The 20,564-nt window shown below is 41.3% G+C and overlaps 2 protein-coding genes across 5 annotated transcripts in view; one reads left to right on the top strand and one right to left on the bottom strand.

The window, feature by feature from the left end:
* The first annotated feature begins 1,490 nt into the window (after nt 1-1,490).
* Nucleotides 1,491-9,541, top strand: LOC105383048 (LMBR1 domain-containing protein 2 homolog). 2 transcript variants are annotated; one of them, XM_038122435.2, is made up of 11 exons: nt 1,491-2,103; nt 2,326-2,519; nt 3,169-3,547; nt 3,886-4,056; nt 4,480-4,657; nt 5,076-5,257; nt 5,574-5,813; nt 6,177-6,375; nt 7,016-7,120; nt 7,696-7,831; nt 8,117-9,541. In XM_038122435.2, the coding sequence occupies exons 1-11, from the start codon at nt 1,930-1,932 to the stop codon at nt 8,187-8,189; spliced, it is 2,031 nt and encodes a 676-aa protein (XP_037978363.1). In that variant the 5' UTR covers nt 1,491-1,929; the 3' UTR covers nt 8,190-9,541. The 2 variants fall into 2 exon arrangements, with proteins under 2 accessions (XP_037978363.1, XP_037978362.1); XM_038122434.2 differs by having other exon boundaries at nt 7,663-7,831.
* Nucleotides 9,542-9,608: 67 nt separating this feature from the next.
* LOC105383030 (proteasome-associated protein ECM29 homolog) overlaps nt 9,609-20,564 on the bottom strand; it is a 41,930-nt gene continuing 30,974 nt past the window's right edge. Inside the window, exons 31-38 of one of the 3 annotated variants that reach the window (XM_048628861.1) lie at nt 20,423-20,441; nt 19,969-20,098; nt 13,393-13,585; nt 13,067-13,208; nt 11,687-11,847; nt 11,315-11,366; nt 10,001-10,072; nt 9,609-9,825 (exon numbers count right to left, since the gene is read on the bottom strand). In XM_048628861.1, coding sequence (XP_048484818.1) covers nt 9,698-9,825; nt 10,001-10,072; nt 11,315-11,366; nt 11,687-11,847; nt 13,067-13,208; nt 13,393-13,585; nt 19,969-20,098; nt 20,423-20,441 — 897 coding nt within the window. In that variant the 3' untranslated portion in view covers nt 9,609-9,697. Of the gene's footprint in view, nt 9,826-10,000; nt 10,073-11,314; nt 11,367-11,634; nt 11,848-13,066; nt 13,209-13,392; nt 13,586-19,968; nt 20,118-20,422; nt 20,442-20,564 lie in introns of all 3 variants that reach the window. The other 2 variants (XM_038122430.2, XM_048628859.1) reach the window with 2 other exon arrangements.

The raw sequence follows: 20,564 nt of genomic DNA, 5'->3' as shown, positions 1-20,564 counted from the left end.
AGTTGTCAGTTCTTGTAACTAGGAAAGCAACCAAAATTTATGGGATTTAATGAAAGTAATTAGTTAATGAGCAAAACACAGAGAAAAATTACAAAATGGATGAAATTTTTAAAGAAAATGGTCATATCGTGCTTCGCCTACCCCCATACCACCCGGAATTAAATCCTATTGAACTTGTGTGGCGGTACGTGAAAGGCGAGCTCGCAAGAACGTCGATTGACTCTAACTTAGATAAAGAGATAAAAGACTTAGAGTTGCTTTTCTCTAATTATTCGCCTAAAAAGTGGAGAAATTGTGACGACCATGTCATAAAAAATTAAGACGAATATTATAAATCTGATAGAGTATTTGACGATGTATTGGACAGGTATGTTATTGTTTATTTATAATTTATTGTAAATTAATCATGAATTGGTTTTTGTCTTAGATTTATAATTGAAGTTAATGAAAACGATGATGAAGATGAGGATGACGACGACGATGAACAAGTTCAAACAGAGAGTGAACATGAAAGTGACATGGAAATGGATTTATAAAATAAAACACTTTTACATAAATAAATTCAAATTGGTAGATATTCTGAAGGTAAACATCCAAATTTTAATGCTGTCAAACTATAAATTTTAAGCTAAATATGACATTTACGGGAACACTCATAGAATAAAATTTTACTTACGTCAGAAATAGTTACAAGCTATCGCGAGATTAATCCGGGCACACTTTTCTACGTGTGTAGCATGTCGTGCTACCTCGCCCCCGCCACTTCTTTCACCCCGCAAGGAGGGTCGCCAAGTAACTTGCCGCATTATAGTTCAATGTTCGAACGTCGACTCCATTGCTCTTGCTCAAATAATTACTATTATAAATTTGAGCATGGCCAATTCACATTGGTATGACTATACTTAGTGTTGCAGTCCTCAACGCGAATGTGGCGCTCTTAATACAGGGTTTTTATATTCCTGGTTTGGCTTTACACATGATATCAAACTGCATTCTAACAATTTAACAAAAATCGCGTGGCTGATCCGGGAGAAGACCTGAATGTAGTAAAAACATTTGCAGCCTGTGTCCACCCACTGCTAATCGTAGGCCTCCTCCTTTGTGCGCCACCACACTTTGTCCTGGGTTGATCTCATCCAGGTTCTTCCCACTCGACCCAGATGCCCGATCTCAGAATATGGCCGCCGGTCTCCATACTCCTCGCTTGCCCTCTTTTGGCCATCATTCAGTCAGAGCTCTACTCCACCTGACTTCGCACTAACGGAACTTAGCAGGTACTAATCACAGACAGTGCTTTTCTATGCGACTCTACGAACGCTGTAATGTTCCGGTTCGTTCTTGGTTGGAGTGAACTCTCAGAAGAATGACGAAAAGGCATCAGCAATCGATTTAGCGCAACACAACGACTTCGCACAACACGACAGTAACACAGAGTAGCAACGATATTTTTTGACACTGACACTTTAAAAAAATTGTTGACATTTTGCCTTATTTCATTTCTGTCACATTTCTGTGTGGATTTTTTTGTGGTGATATCACAATTTTTGTGATTTATCATCTCAATTTGAAAAGAATTAGTGAAAAAGTGTGTTTAATACATTTTGCGGTACTTATCTATGCACTGCTAGCCTAGCCATGTTAATCTGCGCATCTAGTACCTAAAATGTCTGACGCAGCATCAGGGTCGAAACAAAACAAATGTGTTGATTTTGATCCAATATTACCTGAAGCAGGGCTTCTATTTTATGAGGAATGTCCATTGGAATTTGAAATCGATCGTCCTAAATTGTTGCCGTTGAAATCAACCACACAATTGCGCTTTGAACAGCTGCAGTACGAAGCTGCCAAGATTTGGGCAGACAAACAAAAAGAACAGAAGAAATCAAACTGATTTAATTAGACAAACCCTGTCATAATTAACCTATCAAGATGGTATACACATTATTTGTGGTAGAGCTGATCTCTGCCTTCATACTAGCAGCAACTCTGCTGTACAGATATGGAGACTGCTATCGGAACCACATATTAGTGACGGTGTCTGTGCTAACAGCATGGTACTTTTCATTTGTTATCATGTTCATCCTGCCACTGGATGTATCATCTGTGAGTATATTGGTTTAAAAGTTCAAATGTGTCATACATAAATTGTTATAAGAATCCTATGGGCTCATCATCAACTCTTTAACTCCCACTATACAATATATCTTTGTATATTGATTTATCTCATATTAGATTCAGTCATTCACAGCTTATATGTATGCTATTTTCCTTATTTCTGCTCATTTATGTTACTCTTTATCTCAAAAATCCTTAATTTCTTTCTAGACTGTGTACAGGCAATGTCTTCAAGAGCTGAATGTTACGGAAACAGTGTCCGCACAGACTCTGCTGTCCAATACGTCAAGCACAGTGACGCCGCCACCTCGCAATGAGTGCCAGAAGCCGTGGAGCTACGTCCCAGACTCCGTGTTCCCTAATTTGTGGAGAGTTGTGTATTGGACTTCACAATGCTTGACTTGGTAAATAAGTTATTATGCTAAAACAGTAGTAGCTTAGTATCCTATTCAGCTTTTTCGGTAACTCAGCTTTTCTAAAGTGATAGTGCTTTTCTATTACAGTCAACTACAAAAGTTGTTATACAGATCCAACTTACTTATGTCTATACTGTTTATAAGTGTAAAAAGTAAGTGTGTTTGTGCTGTGTACCAAAATCCCTAAAATTAATAAAGATTAAAAAAAAAAAGTGTAAAGTATAATATATGTCTGCTGTATTTCCAGTTTCTTGAACCTAACCTGATGTTATGCAATCTCCACTCCAAATATGCAAATTACATTTAAACCTGTTTCAACAAATTACTATGTAAAATGTAGGTCACCAGTTCAGTTGAGTTGAAACTTGTAACTAATAAAATTCGCTACCTATAAAATTTACTTCCTTTAAAGGTGGAAAAAAAATATGTATGAAAACAAGGTCGTCATTTATCACAAATGGAAATTACTTACATTTACAACATAAAATAATCAATGATATACTGACATACAAAATATTCCCAGCATGACCAGCCTTGAGAAATGTAACTAATAAAATTCCATCCTATAGAGCTCCTTCATTCAATTTACCAATTGATATTATGCAATAAAAATCATTTTGTATTCCTTCTTTTTCAGGTTGATCATGCCAATGATGCAATCATACAGCAAGGCAGGAGATTTCACTGTAAAAGGAAAGCTAAAATCAGCCTTAGTTGACAATGCTATCTACTATGGCTCATACTTGTTCATATGTGGGATCCTACTCATTTACATAGCTCTGAAGCCAGGAGTGTACCTTGATGGACCTAAAATTAAGGCTATAGCCTCATCGGCCAGTAATACATGGGGATTGTTCCTGCTTATTTTATTACTCGGATATGCCCTAGTGGAAGTCCCTAGAAATTTGTGGAACAACTCCAAAAAGAACTACACATTGACATATTGCTACTTCAAAATAGCTAAAATAAGTACAGACAAGTGTGAGGCAGAGGAAACTGTTGATGACATATTGGATGTAAGTATTTAGTTCACATAATGTAATAAATTCACTGGCTGATTAACATACACCACTGTTTATACAAGGTGTAATAATGTACTACCTACATAATATTGCCTAAGAATTATTAATTAAATGGCGTCAGTCGGAGTGTTTCTTCTAGATTTTAATCTCTTACAAACCCTTCATTAAGTCAAGTATAAGATGAGGCTTATACCCAGCAGTGGGCAGACACGGGCTGATAATGATGATGATGATAGCAGATTTACATCTGTTACAAGCCCTTTAAAAAATCTATGAGAACCTCCAATAAAACTTTACCACCGCCACAAACTAACACCACTTTCCCCCACCAGAGTCTGTGCGCGATCACGGCAGCGGTGACCCCCACTCACCCACTACACCCGCACGTGGAGACCATCGTGCAGAAACTGCCGGTGCAGCTGCGCGACCGGCTCGCCTCGCGCCTCGCACCCGACCGCCCGCAGCCACCCGCGTTGAAGTCGCTTGTTAACTTGCATAAGAAGGTAGGCTTGTTTGTGGCTACTGCAAGGTGTTACGATGACGTTTTCTTCTACCTACCAATGATGGTTTCTTACTTTCTCTATAACTGACAAACTAAAAAAGTTATTGTTGACTCATTATGAAGCTTATCGTCGAAGCCATGCTGAATTTATTCTGATACACCGACTTTACAAACGCGGCAGGTGTTAAATGGCAATATCATAATGAAAATGCTACATTTCGATCCGAAGTTGGATAATTGCACCACTGATACGAGTATGGCTCTACATAGTGGATATAACTTGTATGCGAATAACACGATGTTTGATAGATTCAGATTTCACCACACTAACATTTATTAACATCTAGCTAGTTTTTAGTGAGGCTGTAAATATTTCATAACGAGTAATATAAACCTCATTCTAAAAACAACCCTAACCTTCCAGACAATAAAAGCCCTCCACGTGCTCCAACGCACAGAAACCCAGTGGGGGCTGATGCTGGAGAGGATTTTCCACCTCGAAGACGTGAACTGCAACGCGCGCTCGCCGGAGCGGCGCTTCCAGCACACGTTCTACCAGCCGCGCTCCAAGATACACCGCCTGGTGTATCCACCCACTGTCGGTTAGTATCGAGGAGTAGTAAATGGGACCGAAGGACCAAGAAAGGGATGAAAAAAGTGTGTATGATGTGTATCACTCATGGTAACGGTAACTGTATCAATAAGTAAAGGTAGTTACAAACAAGATAAGTATAAATAATTCAATCTTTTACTCAATCAATGAAATTGTGTCATCTTCTTGTTATACGGGCTACTGTAGATGAATGGCACTTAACTCTAATTTGTATAACTGACGAAGAACCATTGTTATCCAGTGGAGATGTGGGACAACCCTTAATATTGGACAGTTTACTGGATCGACAACGACCTTAATAGATATCCTTAAGGTTGGATGAGTAAAGAATGTTGTAGCAATACTCATAGGAGACCTGTGTCTCCAGCCACTGCTGCCAATGAAGTAACAATTTCTTCCCGTTTCAGAATGGTACTGGGAGTGTTTCCTGAAGCAGTACTTCCTGAAGACGATGGCTCTGATCACCTGCGTCATGTCGTTCATGGTCGTCTGGTCGGAGGTGACGTTCTTCAGCAAGAAGCCGGTGCTGTCTATCTTCGCTAACATCGTCATCGCGGCGAAATTCAACTATAATTATGCCGCTATTGTGGTGAGTTTTAAATTATTTATAAACATTACAATAAAGGAAACTAGTAACAGTGAAGGAAAATAAGACTGAGGTGGGTATAGCTGCAACTACGCCGTGATAGTTTTAGTTACATATAAAGTGGCGCCTCTAGCGGAAAATTATAATCAAATGACAGAAAATAAATGCAGATGAAATTCCCGCATCATCAACATTGACATTGACTACAAAACTTTACTGAATTCGTACTGCATTACAAAGAAATAAACAAAGATGCTTGCTTATGCATCTATTATATTATTAATCTATGTATTAATACATTGAAATCTTTGTTCCACAGACAATATCAACCCTAATAATCGCGTACATGTTCTACTGCGCCTACTCAACCGTACTCAAGATCCGCGTCCTCAATCTGTACTACCTGGCTCCTCACCACCAGACCAACGAGTACAGTCTCATCTTCAGCGGCATGATGGTGTGTCGTCTGACGCCGGCCATGTGCCTCAACTTCCTGAGTTTGGTGCACATGGACTCGCATGTTATTAAGGAACGGATCATGGAGACGTATTATACTCAGGTATGTAATTTAACCTTCCCCGCCGAAAGCGTCCATGTTATGCCATAGGATATGCGTTTTATTATGAACACGGGAAAACCTATCATGGACAAAAATTATCATGTAATGTAATAAAAAGCATAGCCTATGGCATAACATTGTTTTAGTGAAATATAATATTTTTCGGTTAGGCCAAGTTTTTTATAAATGTTTCGGGTTTCATACCTACGTACAGTAATAAGGTTATAATACCACTACTAACACTAAGAAAGTACTTTAAAGTCTGTCTGCCATCTTAAAAACCAACCCGTTAGCTAGCTTATACCATTAGCTCGCCGGCTCGCCAATGTAACCCGCGCTTTAACTACCAAATCCCATCACCAGATAATGGGCCACATGGACGTGCTCGGCATCGTGGCGGAAGGGTTCAACATCTACTTCCCCATGCTGGTGGTGCTGCTGTGCGGCGGCACGTACCTGTCCGTGGGCGCTCGCCTGCTGTCAGCCTGCGGGTTCCAGCAGTTCGCCGGCGACGAGCTCACCACCGACCTGGTCGATGAGGGACGCGAGATTGTGAAACGAGGTTGGTAGTGGAGTGAGAGGGTTTAGCTTCCGCTTTAGCCGAGCGCAGCGAGGTAATAAAACCTAAATGTAACATTACCATAAATAGAAGAGCCAGCCGAAACCCGTAGAGCCGAGCGAAGCGAGGCTAAACTACCTTTAACCACCAAATGCATATTTAACTTTAGAGCCGATCGCAGCGAGGCAATATAAAACCTAAATGTAACCTTACCATAAATAGAAGAGCCGAGCGAAGCCAGCAAAAACCTGTAGAGAACCCTATCTTGACCACCAACTGTATATTTAACTTAAGAGCCGAGCGCAGCGAGGCTATCAAACCTAAATGTAACCATACCATAAATAAAAGAGCCGAGCGAAGCGAGGCTAACAAACCTAAATATATCCTTACCATATCCAAAAAAACACAGCCGTACGGAGCGAGCGACGTGGATATATTTGTGTGCTTTTGTGATCATGCGTTTTTTTCTTTCTTTCTATCATTATCACCTTATTATGAACACAACTTCATACATTTTTGTAACACGGGCTTTTTATTTGGTATTAATCCTTTAAAATTCAAATGACACTACTTTTTTCTTCGCTCATCCATAATGTAAATATGTTTGACTTAATCTACAAGAACCCTTATTTCCACGCAACAGAGAAGCGGAAACGGCAGCGAGCGGAGGAGTCGCTGAGCCGGCGGCGCGACTACAGCGAGCGGTTCTCCACGTACCGCTCCAACAGGGAGCCGCAGCAGGATGGAGGTAATACACGCGACATGATCCGCCAGCATTGTTGTACTGCACAATCACTTTCATTTTACAAATTTTAAAATTACGGCACCGCTTTACATGACTGGCTGATCCTTGCATCAGACATACCATACACGGTGTTTAAGGCTGACTTGCACGAAACATTTAAACGTATTTAAATCTGTCACTGTCTTGCTCTGACAATATTACTGACAAACTTTAGTGATCGGTTTTCAGTATATTTTTTGACCGCCCTCTGTTAAGTACTTCAATGTTTTTTTCATATCTTTGCCTAATTGTGAAATAACCGGAAGCCTGCGACTTTTCTATGTGTTTCACTCTCTTCCGTAAATAACCCAAATGAAGACATGAGGAAAGAAATAACAGCAAACACGTGAAGCCTATAAACTGTTCACGTACATTATCAATCAGCTATCTTAGCAGTTCATAAGCTGCCAACGAAGTTATTTTTTTCTCAACCCCATCACGCTCACACTAACACCTAACCACACACCAGTTAACCCCGGTTATTGTGCATGTGCGTCACTTTGCAGCCCACACCGGGCTCCTTCACGACGTGGACACAGACTACTACGTGGCGCCGAGTCCCGAGAGAGCCGCCACGGGGTACCAGAGGGCTGAGGTTCCGTACAACAGGCCTAATGTGACGTTGGAGGATGAGCTGGACAGTCGGTTCGGGGAGAGCGCTTTGCCTTCTATTAGGTGAGTTTCATGTTTGGTGTTTGATTTTAAATGCTGGTCCCCAGTATCATTGCATTACAAAATGCAAATACTTGGTTTTTGACCTGTAAAATTTCCGCAACGTGGGGGCACCTAAATTAAACCACAAAGAAAATAAAACATTTGTGTTTTGTATTGAATTTGATTGATGACGCTGAAATCTAAACTTTAATATCTAATTTAAACCTGAAACATTTTTTGCTTTTTATATAGTAATCGGCGGCCTAAACTGCAAGTGGGCTAATGTATTATTATTTATTCCCGAAGGTCTGAATTCGACGACCGAAGGCGTGGAGACACGATGAGTGTGCCACCGCGAGGACTCTTCGACGACGTATAAGGGACGGAGTGCAATTACTAGATGTATCCAGTAAGAGATTTATGAAAGCGACATAGTACAATGCTTAGATGAAGTTATTTATTGTGTAGGTTTATAGTTTTACGTGACACATACTTAGTAAATTTCAACAGTGCATTTATGTGACATTCACTTTCGGTTTGTTTTATATTTTAAACGGATGCTTTCATAAACGTCGCAATTAAATGTACACACAGCGTTAGGAAATGTAAATGATGTCGCATTAGTGTATTTCAGAGTTATTTTTGTACAAAACTTTTAAGTTTGAACATCTCGTAATATGTATTATTTGAGTTGTAATAGTTTAATATTAATGTAAGTATAGGAACATGTATAAATACATACCTGACATTATCACATTATCAAAACTTATGCGTAATTTCATTCAAATTATTTATTTCGTACATATTTTATCTTTCCGAGCCATAAAGACCTTAGGATTAGAGTTAAACAATCTAATGAAACGTAGGCAGCTTTCGCCTTCAGTCAACCAGCGGAAATTATATTATGCCAATATGGCGTTACGAATAATCACAAACAATATATTTATGTCTAGTTGTTTACAAGCTTGATTGATGGTGGCTGTATTCCATCTAAAATGTCTTTTCCCTCCGAGCAAAATAATGGAAGGGCTAGTTTTTCTTGTTTAATTTACTGTTACATAATAGCGTATTGTATAGCTAGGTATAATAGTAAATTGTAAATATGCGCCGACTGGTAAAGGGTATAACGTTTTAAGATATACAATGCCATTGAAATAATTAAGTAGGCATGTAATTATCATACAAAACCACTACAAAAATCATCTCATAACTTGACAGTTTAATCGATACGGATGAAACATGTCATGAAACCCTGCCCGAAGCTACGAAGTGCCGCACAGACATATACACACTACATGTCCAACTTATAACAACCACCGTTTCAGTTGTTTCATAGTAAAATATATATTCATACAAAGGCACGAAACCCTTCTGTTTTTTAAGAGATGTCCCTTTAAATGTATGTCGAGTATCAATCCTTATTATTTAGAGCAAAGCTTCGGGGAAATAACCGTTGTCACAATACTGGAGTCATAACAAGGACCTAGCAAGCTTTCAACTCAAGATCCATACTTGAAGATCTCTGATAAATTACAGCTATTTCTATTCATTGTGTGTAGTCAATGTTCTGTGTATTTTATTATTGTAGAAATATTAGTTTTAATAATTTGTGACTAAATATTAATATGCCTGTTTTCTATTTTGAAAAGATTGTAATCTAATAAGTTATGTATTATTTTTTGTTTCATTCCATAGATTTTATTAAAGAAATGTTTATGTGATACAACTGAATTTGGGTTTTTATTTTATATCAAATACTCCTAAACTTACTACCCTTGTTTAAAAATTAAAACGGATATTTTAATTCTCATTTTATTGAATTATACATTTTATATTCAATGTAATAAATAAGAAATACTTATGAGGTATACATTTATGTAAGTAAATTCATTTGAGCTGTACTTTTATGTCGTCCAACTTGGCCCTAATTTCGTGTGAAGAATCCTTTGATAAATCTGCCGCGTATGTTTGATAAATTGCCTTCAATTTGTTGACTTCATCTTCATATTTCAGTTCTGAAAAGGGTAAAAATAATAGCGAGTGAACATCAATTAATGCTAATAGGTATACTACGGTTCACGAAATATGACCACAAGCTTGCGGGACAATTATGTACTACTTACATCAATTAACGCAAATTAAATTAATAATTATCAGCTTTGAAAAATACCTATACATTTTTATGCATACCTTTCAGTTTTTTGATCAGGATGTCCATTATATTCAGTGCGTCTCGCCTGTGCCTCACTTGATTACTGTTTTCTGTAAAGAAACAATCGTCTGTTAACTGGCTGAAAACACTGCATGCATCCACTGCTGAAATCCTCTGTTCATTTTGATAGGTTATGAATAAAACTAGACGGTAGGTATATGATAGTTTTTTATGGATATATTATGGGAGCTGTCTTTGGTATAAAATTAAATGCAGCAGTAGGTCAGAGCCGAGATAGACCGCAGTGAGTGGAATACGTCGACGACCGCAGCCACAGTGACGCTGGCCACGGCCTGCTCCCGTCCGCTACTATCCACCTCTATCTGGTCACTAATCAGCACGGCCAGTCTCTCTAAGGGCAACTAAACGCACACCAGGTGAGTAACTCTCCGTAGAGCTCTATACATTTTGTTGGTAGCGGCGACTGGTTGCGCCGCCATGGTGTCCCGGTGAAATATAGCCCTAACACCCGCGTCATGGTGGTGAGGAACTGATGTTTTGCTAGTAACTAATTCGCAATGCAGGGGTCCTTTATCGACATATTATCTATGTCGTCTCTATTTCGCGATTTGCGATAAATACGGCGCTGTGATTAGTAGAACGCGCATTAAACAAATTTATCGACGTAGACAAAAGTCACTATTTCGCGATTTGGGATAAATACGCTGTGATTGGTAGATCGCGCATTTAACGAGTTTATCGACGTCGATAACGGACCCGTGCCACGAGGCCAGGAAATGTCCTACTTACTGAGTGTCAAGTCGACCACTGCGGCGACGTGCGCAGTGACGCTGGCCACGGCCTGCTCCCGCCCGCCCGCACTGTCCACCTCCATCTGGTCACTACTCAACGCGCGTCATCGCCGTGTGGATCTGATGTTTTGCTAGTAACTAACTAATTCAACTAGCAGCTAGTTGAATTAAGGACTAGTTCGCACTGCACAGTCCATTATCGCCGTAGATAAACGTTACTTTATCGCGATAAATACGGCAAACTGTGATTAGAACGCGCCTTAAACAAGTTTATCGATGTCGATAGCACACTCGTGCCGCGGGACCAGAAAGTTAAAAACTCACTGAGTATAAAGTCGACGGCCTGTGACACTAGCGATAGCCGTGAGGATCTGATGTTTGCTACTTGAATGGAGGACCAGTTCCCGCAGCACGGGTCTGTTATCGCCGTAGATAAACGTCAGTATTTGGCGATTTGCGTTAAATACGGCGCTGTGATTAGTAGAAAGCGCATTATACAAGTTTATCGACGTTGATAACAGACCCGGTACTGAAACTCACTGAGTGTAAAGTCCACGACCGCGGCGACGTGCGCAGTGACGCTGGCCACGGCCTGCTCCCGCCCGCCCGCACTGTCCACCTCCATCTGCTCACTACTCAGCACCGCCAGCCTCTCCAACACGCGCGTCATGGCGGTAAGGAACTGATGTTTTGCTACTTGAACTAAGGACCAGTGCACGCTGCATGGCTCCGTTATCGACGTAGATAAACGCCGCGATTTGCGATGAATACGGCGCTGTTTTTAGTAGAACGCGAATTAAGCTAGTTTATCGACGTCGATAACAGACCCGTGCCGCGGAACCAGAAAGTTCAAAACTTACTAAGTGTAAAGTCCACCACAGCCGCGACGTGCGCAGTGACGCTGGCCACGGCCTGCTCCCGTCCGCTACTATCCACCTCCATCTGGTCACTACTCAGCACCGCCAGCCTCTCCAACACGCGCGTCATGGCCGTGAGGATGGAGAGCTGGGTCGAGCGGGAACTGCCCGGGTATGAAGAGGAGCAGTGCTCGAAGAACTTCTCTTGGTATTTTTCTGTAAGATGAGAAAAATTACGTCAGTCTATTCTATGATGTGTGACAGTGTGGGTAAGTTACAGAGCGTAGGAAAAAGTACATAATAAGACTGAAAGAATACAATCATATCACAGTGCGGGCGTGGTGTGACGGATGACGGTGAGATATGACGACAACATGCCTCAAATTGTAGTACTTATACATATAAAATTCCAACGTCACACAGCGTCGCCCCTTGCTGTGTGACGTCGCCATCAACAGTCTGTGTTAACTCTCATATGGAACTCGATGTATTCGATCGAGCACGCTGGCGTCACGTCGCTGTCCCGTCCCGCCGGCTACATGGCCTGGCGCTCAATATCAAACATCTTTATTTATATATATAATACACTCACGGGCAAAGAAACAGTTCCACTTGCAAAATGCCGGCACCAAACAACCCGCAAACATTTAATAGGGAATATGCATGCCATTCAAATAAAGGTCAAATGTTATTTTTAATAAACTTGGTTATTTCAAAATTATGCCTCCATCAATATTTTTGATTTTATTTTTGACCGAGTAAATAATTGTTGAAAAGTACAAAAAAACTTTCGTAAATTCAAATCTTTGAAACATGACGCATTTTCATAGAGCGAATGTGACGTAAACTATGTTGATATGTCAATCTCAGAATAATCTATGCCCATAGAATTGAGCGTCGGCCTCATTACTCTGAGCTGAATAATGAGAGTATGTGTGACGTACACATAGTTTTGTGTGTTTTATGTGGTCGTGTCGGTTATACTTTTTTTGGCGTTGAATTTGTTTTTACTATAATAAAGCAATGTAAATCTATCGAAAAAGAATATAAAAAAATACCTGCATATTCCCTATTAAAATTTCAACAAAATATGAGGTACCATTTTTTGCTGGTAATATCCTGATGCTCTGTTAAATGTACTTCAATGTTGCAGAAGGCTTCATTAAGGCCCGGGTGTCCTATTTACGCCGTAGGTCGCGTCCAGCGTCACGCCGTAGGCCGCGTCACGATGCTCACTACGTCTACGCGCCAACGTCGGCGTGTGAGGGAGACCGCATCAGTACATTTCTATAGTAAGCATCGTGACGCGGCCTACGGCGTGACGCTGGACGCGACCTACGGCGTAAATAGGAGACCCGGGCCTAAGCTAGCCTTTTCTTTGCAAAACGCATTGTCAATAACGCATTCTCAACGGCCATACTATAGTAGTACAGACCCTGCGTGTCCGGATTGGCGGGCCACGCCTTGCCCAGCAGCTCGTAGGCGGCCTCCTTGAGCTGCGTGAGCTGCTCGCGTCGCCGCCGCGCGCCCGCGCTGTCCTCGTCCGAGTCCGAGTCTTTGTCCGTTAAGAGCTCGTTCTGGAAAATCAACGATAAAATAAATTTCTAGAGTAAAAAAAACTAAGAGTAATTTTCAATCAATAATTTTATCATACTGTATAAGCGACTGTACGTACTTTCTAATCTGTAAGCATATTCCCTGTTGATTTTTAATTTGATATATCACATATACTGGATGGATCACATAAGCATCAAATCTCACCTTAGACAATATAACCTTCACAATATCGTACAACTGATGGAACTTGTCGCCCTTAGTCGCCGCTAGAGCGTTCCCGAGCGCCGTGATCGCGTGTCGCTTGTACACCACCTCTTGTTTGCGGGACTCCTGGAGTAGCGCGGTCAGACAGTCTTCGGATAAGCTCGGGGATAAAGGTTCTTCGCCCTCCTTCACTCTGGGTAAGGAAAGAATAGGTGTTATAGGTATGGGTAATGGATGTTTATAATATAGTTGTGATTCGTTTTATACAGTCATATAAACGACAGACTCTCAAGAGATTAAGAGAAAAGAGAAATATAATATACATAGCGCGCTATGTGTTCTACAAGATTACGTCGGCGTCAGCACTCATATACTCACTCACTCTCTCACTCACTCACTCATTTGTATATATGATGCTAGGTATATAATAATAATAATAAATTTATTTATTCCAGGTCATAACCCATATTTTTGATTAAATAACATTAACATTAATAATTATTTATAAAGCAAGATTACTAATAAATTATATAAAATTAATTTACATTTTACCTTTAAATACAGTCATAATTCATTTCATATTAAACATTATTTTACATGCATTTATCACACAATAATTGAAAAGTCAGTTTGAGCCAGTTGTCAGTCATGGTGAGTGTGTTTGTAGTCGCCTCCAGACTTCATGGACGGGGCTCGCCTGCCAGCTGCCGGCCGCGCGCACCACGGTGTTGCAGGACCGGCGCAGGCGCTCCGCCGCGCCCGCCGTGGTGTGGCGCATCAGCGCCGCCCAGCCGTGCACGCGCCCGGCCGCGAACATCTCCGACGCGCTGCACCAGGGGGGCAGGCGGTGCAGTATCCGCCATGCATTGTTGTACTGCACGCGGATTCGGTTGTATGCTGCCTTCGTATAGTGGCACCAGAGCTCAGCCGTGTACAGGTTGTAGCAGAACGTGGTGAATAGCAGGCGCTTCACCTCCACGCTGCAGCGCTGGAAGCGGCGCGCCAGCATGTTGGCTTTGACGCTGATAGCCCTGCGCTGTCTCTCGATGTCGGCTTCGTCGCGAAGCTTGTCGTCAATTAGGTGTCCGAGATATTTAACTTGGCTGACCTTTGCCAGAGCTGCCCCATTGAGATGTAGGGGGGGATTTTCGGCAGGAGTGTTAGAGGACTCGAACACCATGTACACAGATTTGCTTGCGTTGTACAGCATGTTATGTGATTCTGCATAGTCTTCGCAGATTTTTAGCATAAGCCTCATGGCGGATACCGAGGGCGCCAAGAGCACCATGTCGTCTGCGTAGCTTGCATGGTTCACACATAGTCCATCCATGTAGCAGCCAACACCGGACTCCGCCAGCCTGCTGCTCAGCTCATCCATGTACACGTTGAACATTACTGGAGAGCTGGATCCTCCCTGTCTCACCCCACAGTACAGCTTTTCAGGTTTGGAGTACTCGCCGTTCCATCTCACGGAGTTCGTCTGCTGTTGGTGCCATTTCACTAGAACTCTCACAAGGATCTCCGGCATTCCTCTTTCACGAAGTTTATCCCAGAGCAGAGTGTGAGAGACACGGTCGAAAGCCTTGCTAAGGTCCAGGTAGCAGGCTATAACAGATGTGTTTCTGTGCTTGTAGTAATGAGCTATTTGCTTGACTACGTATATAGCTGTTGTTGTCGACGAGTTACTCTTGAACCCCATCTGATGATCACTGCTATAGAGGTATTTCTCAGATAGAGAGTGAATCACTTTTTCTAGCAGTCGTGCTATAATAGGTGCGAGGGCAATCGGACGGTAGTTGTTGGAGTTGGATATATCCTTCTGTTTGTCTTTGCATATGGGCACTACGACTGTCCGAGTAAGTGAAATTGGTAGGTGTTCCAGTTTTATTATCGCTCTAAACAGGTTACACAGGATGACACACAAGGGGCGCCCAAGAGTTTTCAGATGTTCAATTGATAACCCGTCATGCCCCGGGGATTTTCCGTTCGCAGTTTTACTCATAATTTTCTGAAGCAACTTGGGCGTAATACTGTTGGCTGTATCACCACCGGGCAGATCCTTTTCACACGTAATATCACTTCCAGCAGAGGCAGTCTGCAGTGACTGGGCATAGGTTTGCGTAGCCGGTGGCGGGTGTGTGAACTTATTGATAAACAAGTCCGCTATTCTTTTTTTGTCAGTTTCACCATCGATATTGGAGGGAATTGAACTTCGAGACTTGCATATTTTATTTGTTTTTTGCCAGAAGTTAGTGAAGTTTTTGTTGTAGAAATTTTTTGCTATGCTATTCATTTTATTTTGCTCTTCATTTTGTTGACATTTCTTGAGCGCCTCTTTGAACTTGGACCGAGCTAGTCGTCTATTATCAGTGAGTTCGCCAGCATATATAAAGTCTGTATTGCTATATTAAATTATTTATGGTACTTATATTCTTTATTCTTAGTACACTTAACCCTTTTCATCAAAATATCCTTCCACCCAAAGGTTGCCTGGAAGAAATCGCTTTAAGTGATAAGGCCGCCATTTGTACATATGTGTTAGATTAAGTTTTTTTTGTAATTTTTGTCCAAGTTTTTGTGTACAAATAAAGAATATCTATCTATCTATCTATTTCATGTGGCAAATTATCCTTATTGCACTGTACTTACAATGTACATAGTTCATGTAGGTTTCGGCTTAGTATACCCTTTTTGCAACACCCTGTACGTCAGTAACTCACTCGCACAGGTCGGCCAGCGCGTGCAGCACGTGTTGCTTGCCGTCGAAGGTCTTGCCGGCGACGGCGGCCAGTAGGGCTCTCACTAGTTGCTCTCTCTGCGCGCCGAGCCCGCCCGACAAGCGGCAGATCGACTTTATTGCGCTCTGTTGTCGCCCGTTTTATAGACAACGCTATGATTTTAATGCATTTGGTTACATCCGCTTCGCTGTCGCTTCGCCCGTCGCAAGTTTCGTACTCGCAGACTACGTGTATGACACTACGTGTGTAAAAAGGTGTATACTCACTCGCACAGGCTTTCTGGCGTGCGTGAGCTTGGGTGGCTTAATAGCTAAAATGGCTAACCTTAGAATCTAAATGCGGTAAATCAGCTCGCCATAGATATGTATATAGAAAGATAGATAGAATGTCTGTAGACTCATTCGCACAGGTCGTCTACTGGCTTTCTGGCGTGAGCTTAGGTAGCTTAATGGCTATAATAGCCTACCTTAGAGTCTAAATGCGGAAAATCAGCTCGCTATGATAGAGAGAGTGCATTTGTGGCATCTAGTGTCATATATATCTATGTAGATAGAGAGAGAGAGCATTTGCGGCATCTAGCGTCATATAATATGTCTATAACTCACTCGCACAGGTCGGCCAGCGCGTGCAGCACGTGCTGCTTGCCGGCGAAGGTCTTGCCCGCCACTGCCGCTAGTAATGCCCGCACCAGCCGCTCCCTCTGCGCGCCGAGACCGCCCGACAGATCGACTTTATTACTACTCCGCTTTGCAGAAGCTACATTGAGGAAGATGAGACAGCCTCCCATGTTTTGTTACATTGCAAATGCGTGGAGACACTACGGTCAAATCCCTCGGATCTCCGGGGTCCCTCGAGCAACCTAGGTCGTCTAGTAGCTTTCTGACGTGAGCTTGGATGGCTTATTTGCTATAATGGCCCACCTTAGACTCTTAGGTGCGCGGTAACGCTATGATTTGAATGCATTTGATTACATCGCCGTCGCGTCGCCTCGCTGTGGCTCGACCCGTCGCAAGTTTCGTACCCGCAGACTACGTGTATGACACTACGTGTGTAACAAGGTGTATACTCACTCGCAAAGGCTTTCTGGCGTGAGCTTGGGTGGCTTAAATGGCTAAAATGGCCCTACTTAGAGTCTAAAGGCGGTAAATCAGCTCGCCATCATGTATAGATAGGTATATAGAAGGTATATATGTCGCAGGCATCTGGTTTAATCTCCTGTTTGATTGAACCGCTAGCCCGTTCATTGGATGACGCTGCTTAGTTGTATGACTAGGCCGAACGTTGATTGCACAAGCGTCACAAAACGTCTAACTAGTTAGCTGACTTAAAATCAGTCAGGTGGTGAACAAAACAAATATGGCGTCTAACAGCTAACAGCTGACACAAAAAGCACTTATATTATTAGTTTTTTGCAAATAAATTAGCTTTAAAGTGCGGTATTTGTGTTAAAATAGTGTGACAACATGGATTTACCTATTATTACGCCGCGAGCGGATAGTGTCAAAGAAAAAATTGGGCGTAACTGGATAATTATAAACAAAAATATGAAGGTACGTTTATTGTTATTGTTTAGTTAATTTGTGAGATAAGAGCTTTGTAACATAGTCTTTTTGTTGACTCTTGTCTGGTCATGTTCACCCTAACCAGACATTACAAAGTTGCTATACTATATCCCATTCAACGATTCCGCTGAATGACGTTCAGTCAAGACGTCGAACGTTACAATCAACGACTTGACGAGTTGTCCTTTAGTCATACAACTGAATAGCGTCATCCAATGAACGGGCTAGCGGTTCAATCAAACAGGAGATTAAACCAGATGCCTGCGACATATACACTCACTCGCACAGGTCGGCCAGCGCGTGCAGCACGTGTTGCTTGCCGTCGAAGGTCTTGCCGGCGACGGCGGCCAGTAGGGCTCTCATTAGCTGCTCCCTCTGCGCGCCGAGCCCGTCCGACAAGCGGCAGATCGACAGATAGATACCCAAGTAACATTTCATTCGAGCTTAGGTTGTAAGAAATACCTTTAGGTTTTATAAGGGTTGTGAAAAGGTTAATGCTTTGCTATCTGGTCATATTGAGTACTTGAGAATGATTAATAAGTCCTAAAACCAATTGTTTAATAATACAACCTTGAAGCTGCTGATAAGAGTTTAAATTAACGTTATTTTAACTTGTCTTTCAAGAGCATATAGTTCTAGGATCTTATAGTTGTCGTAGACTCCTGATAAAGTTCTAGAAAAGCTAGCATTTGTGCTAAAGTGAGAGCTTAAGGTTAATTTTTTAACCTTGATACAACCATAAAGTTATGGAATGTTGAAATCACTTATAAGTATTTTTTAAAACCTATCTTAAACCTTTAGGCTGATGAGAGTTGTCTAGGCAAACAAATTAGGACTACTTGGTGAAAACCAAAAGCATTAAGCACTGGCTATGAGCTAAAGGCATGATTTAAGTCTTTCAAGGATATTTGAAAGCTTTAGAGGCATCCTCAAAATATGTTTAATGCTTTTTAGTAATTTCCGAACAGCCGCCATATTTTTTCACCGAAATAAAAAAAAAAACTTAGCAAAAAGATACATTTTAATTAATTAGGGGAAAATTCAGTAGCGTGTGCTATACTATTCCAAATATATGTTTTTTAAAATAGACAGTACTATTATTTCTAATATAACTTTACACCAAACATAAAATTTTATCTATTTTTTTAAATTAAAATATCTTTAAATCTATTATTTACAAAAGGCCCGTCACGTATACAGAACTATTATCCTAAAGTATCACGATAAAGTGCTAGTCGCACAAGTTTTTCATATTTCCTGACTTCAGCCTGACTACTTACTGTATTTTTTATTAATACAACACTTACAAGTTAGCCATTTTGAATCTTGGAAAGTGTCAGTTAATGGCGCCATTTATTATAATTATTATAAAATCTTACACAGAGACATTTTAAAACCCGAGAGTCCTGGAAAGGCATTACAAATATCCATCAAATATGTTTCAAGTTATAGTAGAGTTACATCCAGGACTAATTTAGAACTTAAAAGCTGTCTTCCAAGGTTATGTTAACGTTAAATTAAGGTTGTGCAGGTTGTATTTAGGTTCTGTGTAATTAGATCAAAAGGTTCTGGGTGAGAGCTATAGGTTTTGCTGTAGCTCTCAGAAAGGTTCTAAAACGTGGGCCCTTTTTGCACTCAGGAGGTTAATATAACGTTGATGAGCCTTCTAAGACTTACGAGTAGATTTCCATACAAAGGTTCTAGAACCTTTTCAAAACCTTTCTAAAACCAAAAATGTTACTTGGGTAGAATGTGTGTACGCAACATGGTGTAAACTCACCACCACTCCTCTTTGCAGAAGTTACATGAAGGAAGATGAAACAGCCTCCCATGTCTTCTTATATTGCAATTGTAGAGACACTACGGTCAAAAACCCTCGGATCTACGGGGTCCCTCCGGGAAGTCATGAGCAACCTAGGTCGTCTAGTACCTTTCTGGAGTGAGCATGGGTGCCTTAATATGTAGCTAGTCTTCTTATAGGTATTTTACGCATAATGGCCCTACTTAGAGTCTAAAGGCGGAAGATTAGCTCGCCATGATAGATATGTATATAGAAAGGTAGATAGATAGAATGTCTGTAGACTCATTCGCACAGGTCGTCTACTGGCTTTCTGGCGTGAGCTTAAGTGGCTTAATAGCTATAATGGCCCACCTTTGTAGCTTAATGCGGAAGATCAGCTCGCCATCATATAGAGGATGCATTTGTGGCATCTAGTGTCATATACAGGGTGTTGCAAAAAGTAGCAGATAACACCCTGTAGAATGTGTATACTCACTCGCACAGGTCGGCCAGCGCGTGCAGCACGTGCTGCTTGCCGTCGAAGGTCTTGCCGGCGACTGCTGCCAGTAGGGCTCTCACTAGTTGCTCTCTCTGAGCGCCGAGCCCGCCCGCGTCGCGGCAGATCGTCTTTATTGCGCTGGCGGCCTGGGGTATAGATTAATAACTTTAAAAAAAAAATTATGAGTAATTTGGCCTTGGTGGAATATGCAAATACATGTATCAGGGTGCCTTGCACAAGACATTTAAACGTATTTAATGTCTTGCTCTGTCACTATACTAAAGAAAATAAATAAATAAATTAATATACTGTCAAAGCAAGTGAGCAATAGATTTAAATACGTTTAAATGTCTTGTGTAAGTCACTCTTAGTATCTTAAAATGCTATTACGCCTGGACTTGACATAGTACGACACTCAATTTCTTAAATTATAACCAAGCTACGATTATCGACTTTATTGCGCTGGCGGCCTGGGAAATAGATTAATAATTTAAATAAATAGTTTGATGAGTAATTTGGCGTTGGTGGATGATGCAAATACATGTAAGTTTCGTAAAATGCTATTACGCCTGGCCTTGACATAGTAGTATACT

This window comes from Plutella xylostella, chromosome 22 (genome assembly GCF_932276165.1).
Source record: "Plutella xylostella chromosome 22, ilPluXylo3.1, whole genome shotgun sequence".
Classification (NCBI taxonomy): Eukaryota; Metazoa; Arthropoda; class Insecta; order Lepidoptera; family Plutellidae; genus Plutella; species Plutella xylostella.
The sequence above is the reverse complement of the archived record's forward strand: the minus strand, read 5'-3'. Positions and strand labels throughout refer to the sequence as shown.

Coding starts and splice junctions, on each gene's coding strand:
- LOC105383048 (XM_038122434.2), top strand. CDS start 1,930: ATGGTATACACATTATTTGTGGTAGAGCTGATCTCTGCCTTCATACTA. Junction 3,548..3,885: donor CTGTTGATGACATATTGGAT/GTAAGTATTTAG, acceptor TTCCCCCACCAG/AGTCTGTGCGCGATCACGGC. Junction 5,814..6,176: donor TGGAGACGTATTATACTCAG/GTATGTAATTTA, acceptor TCCCATCACCAG/ATAATGGGCCACATGGACGT.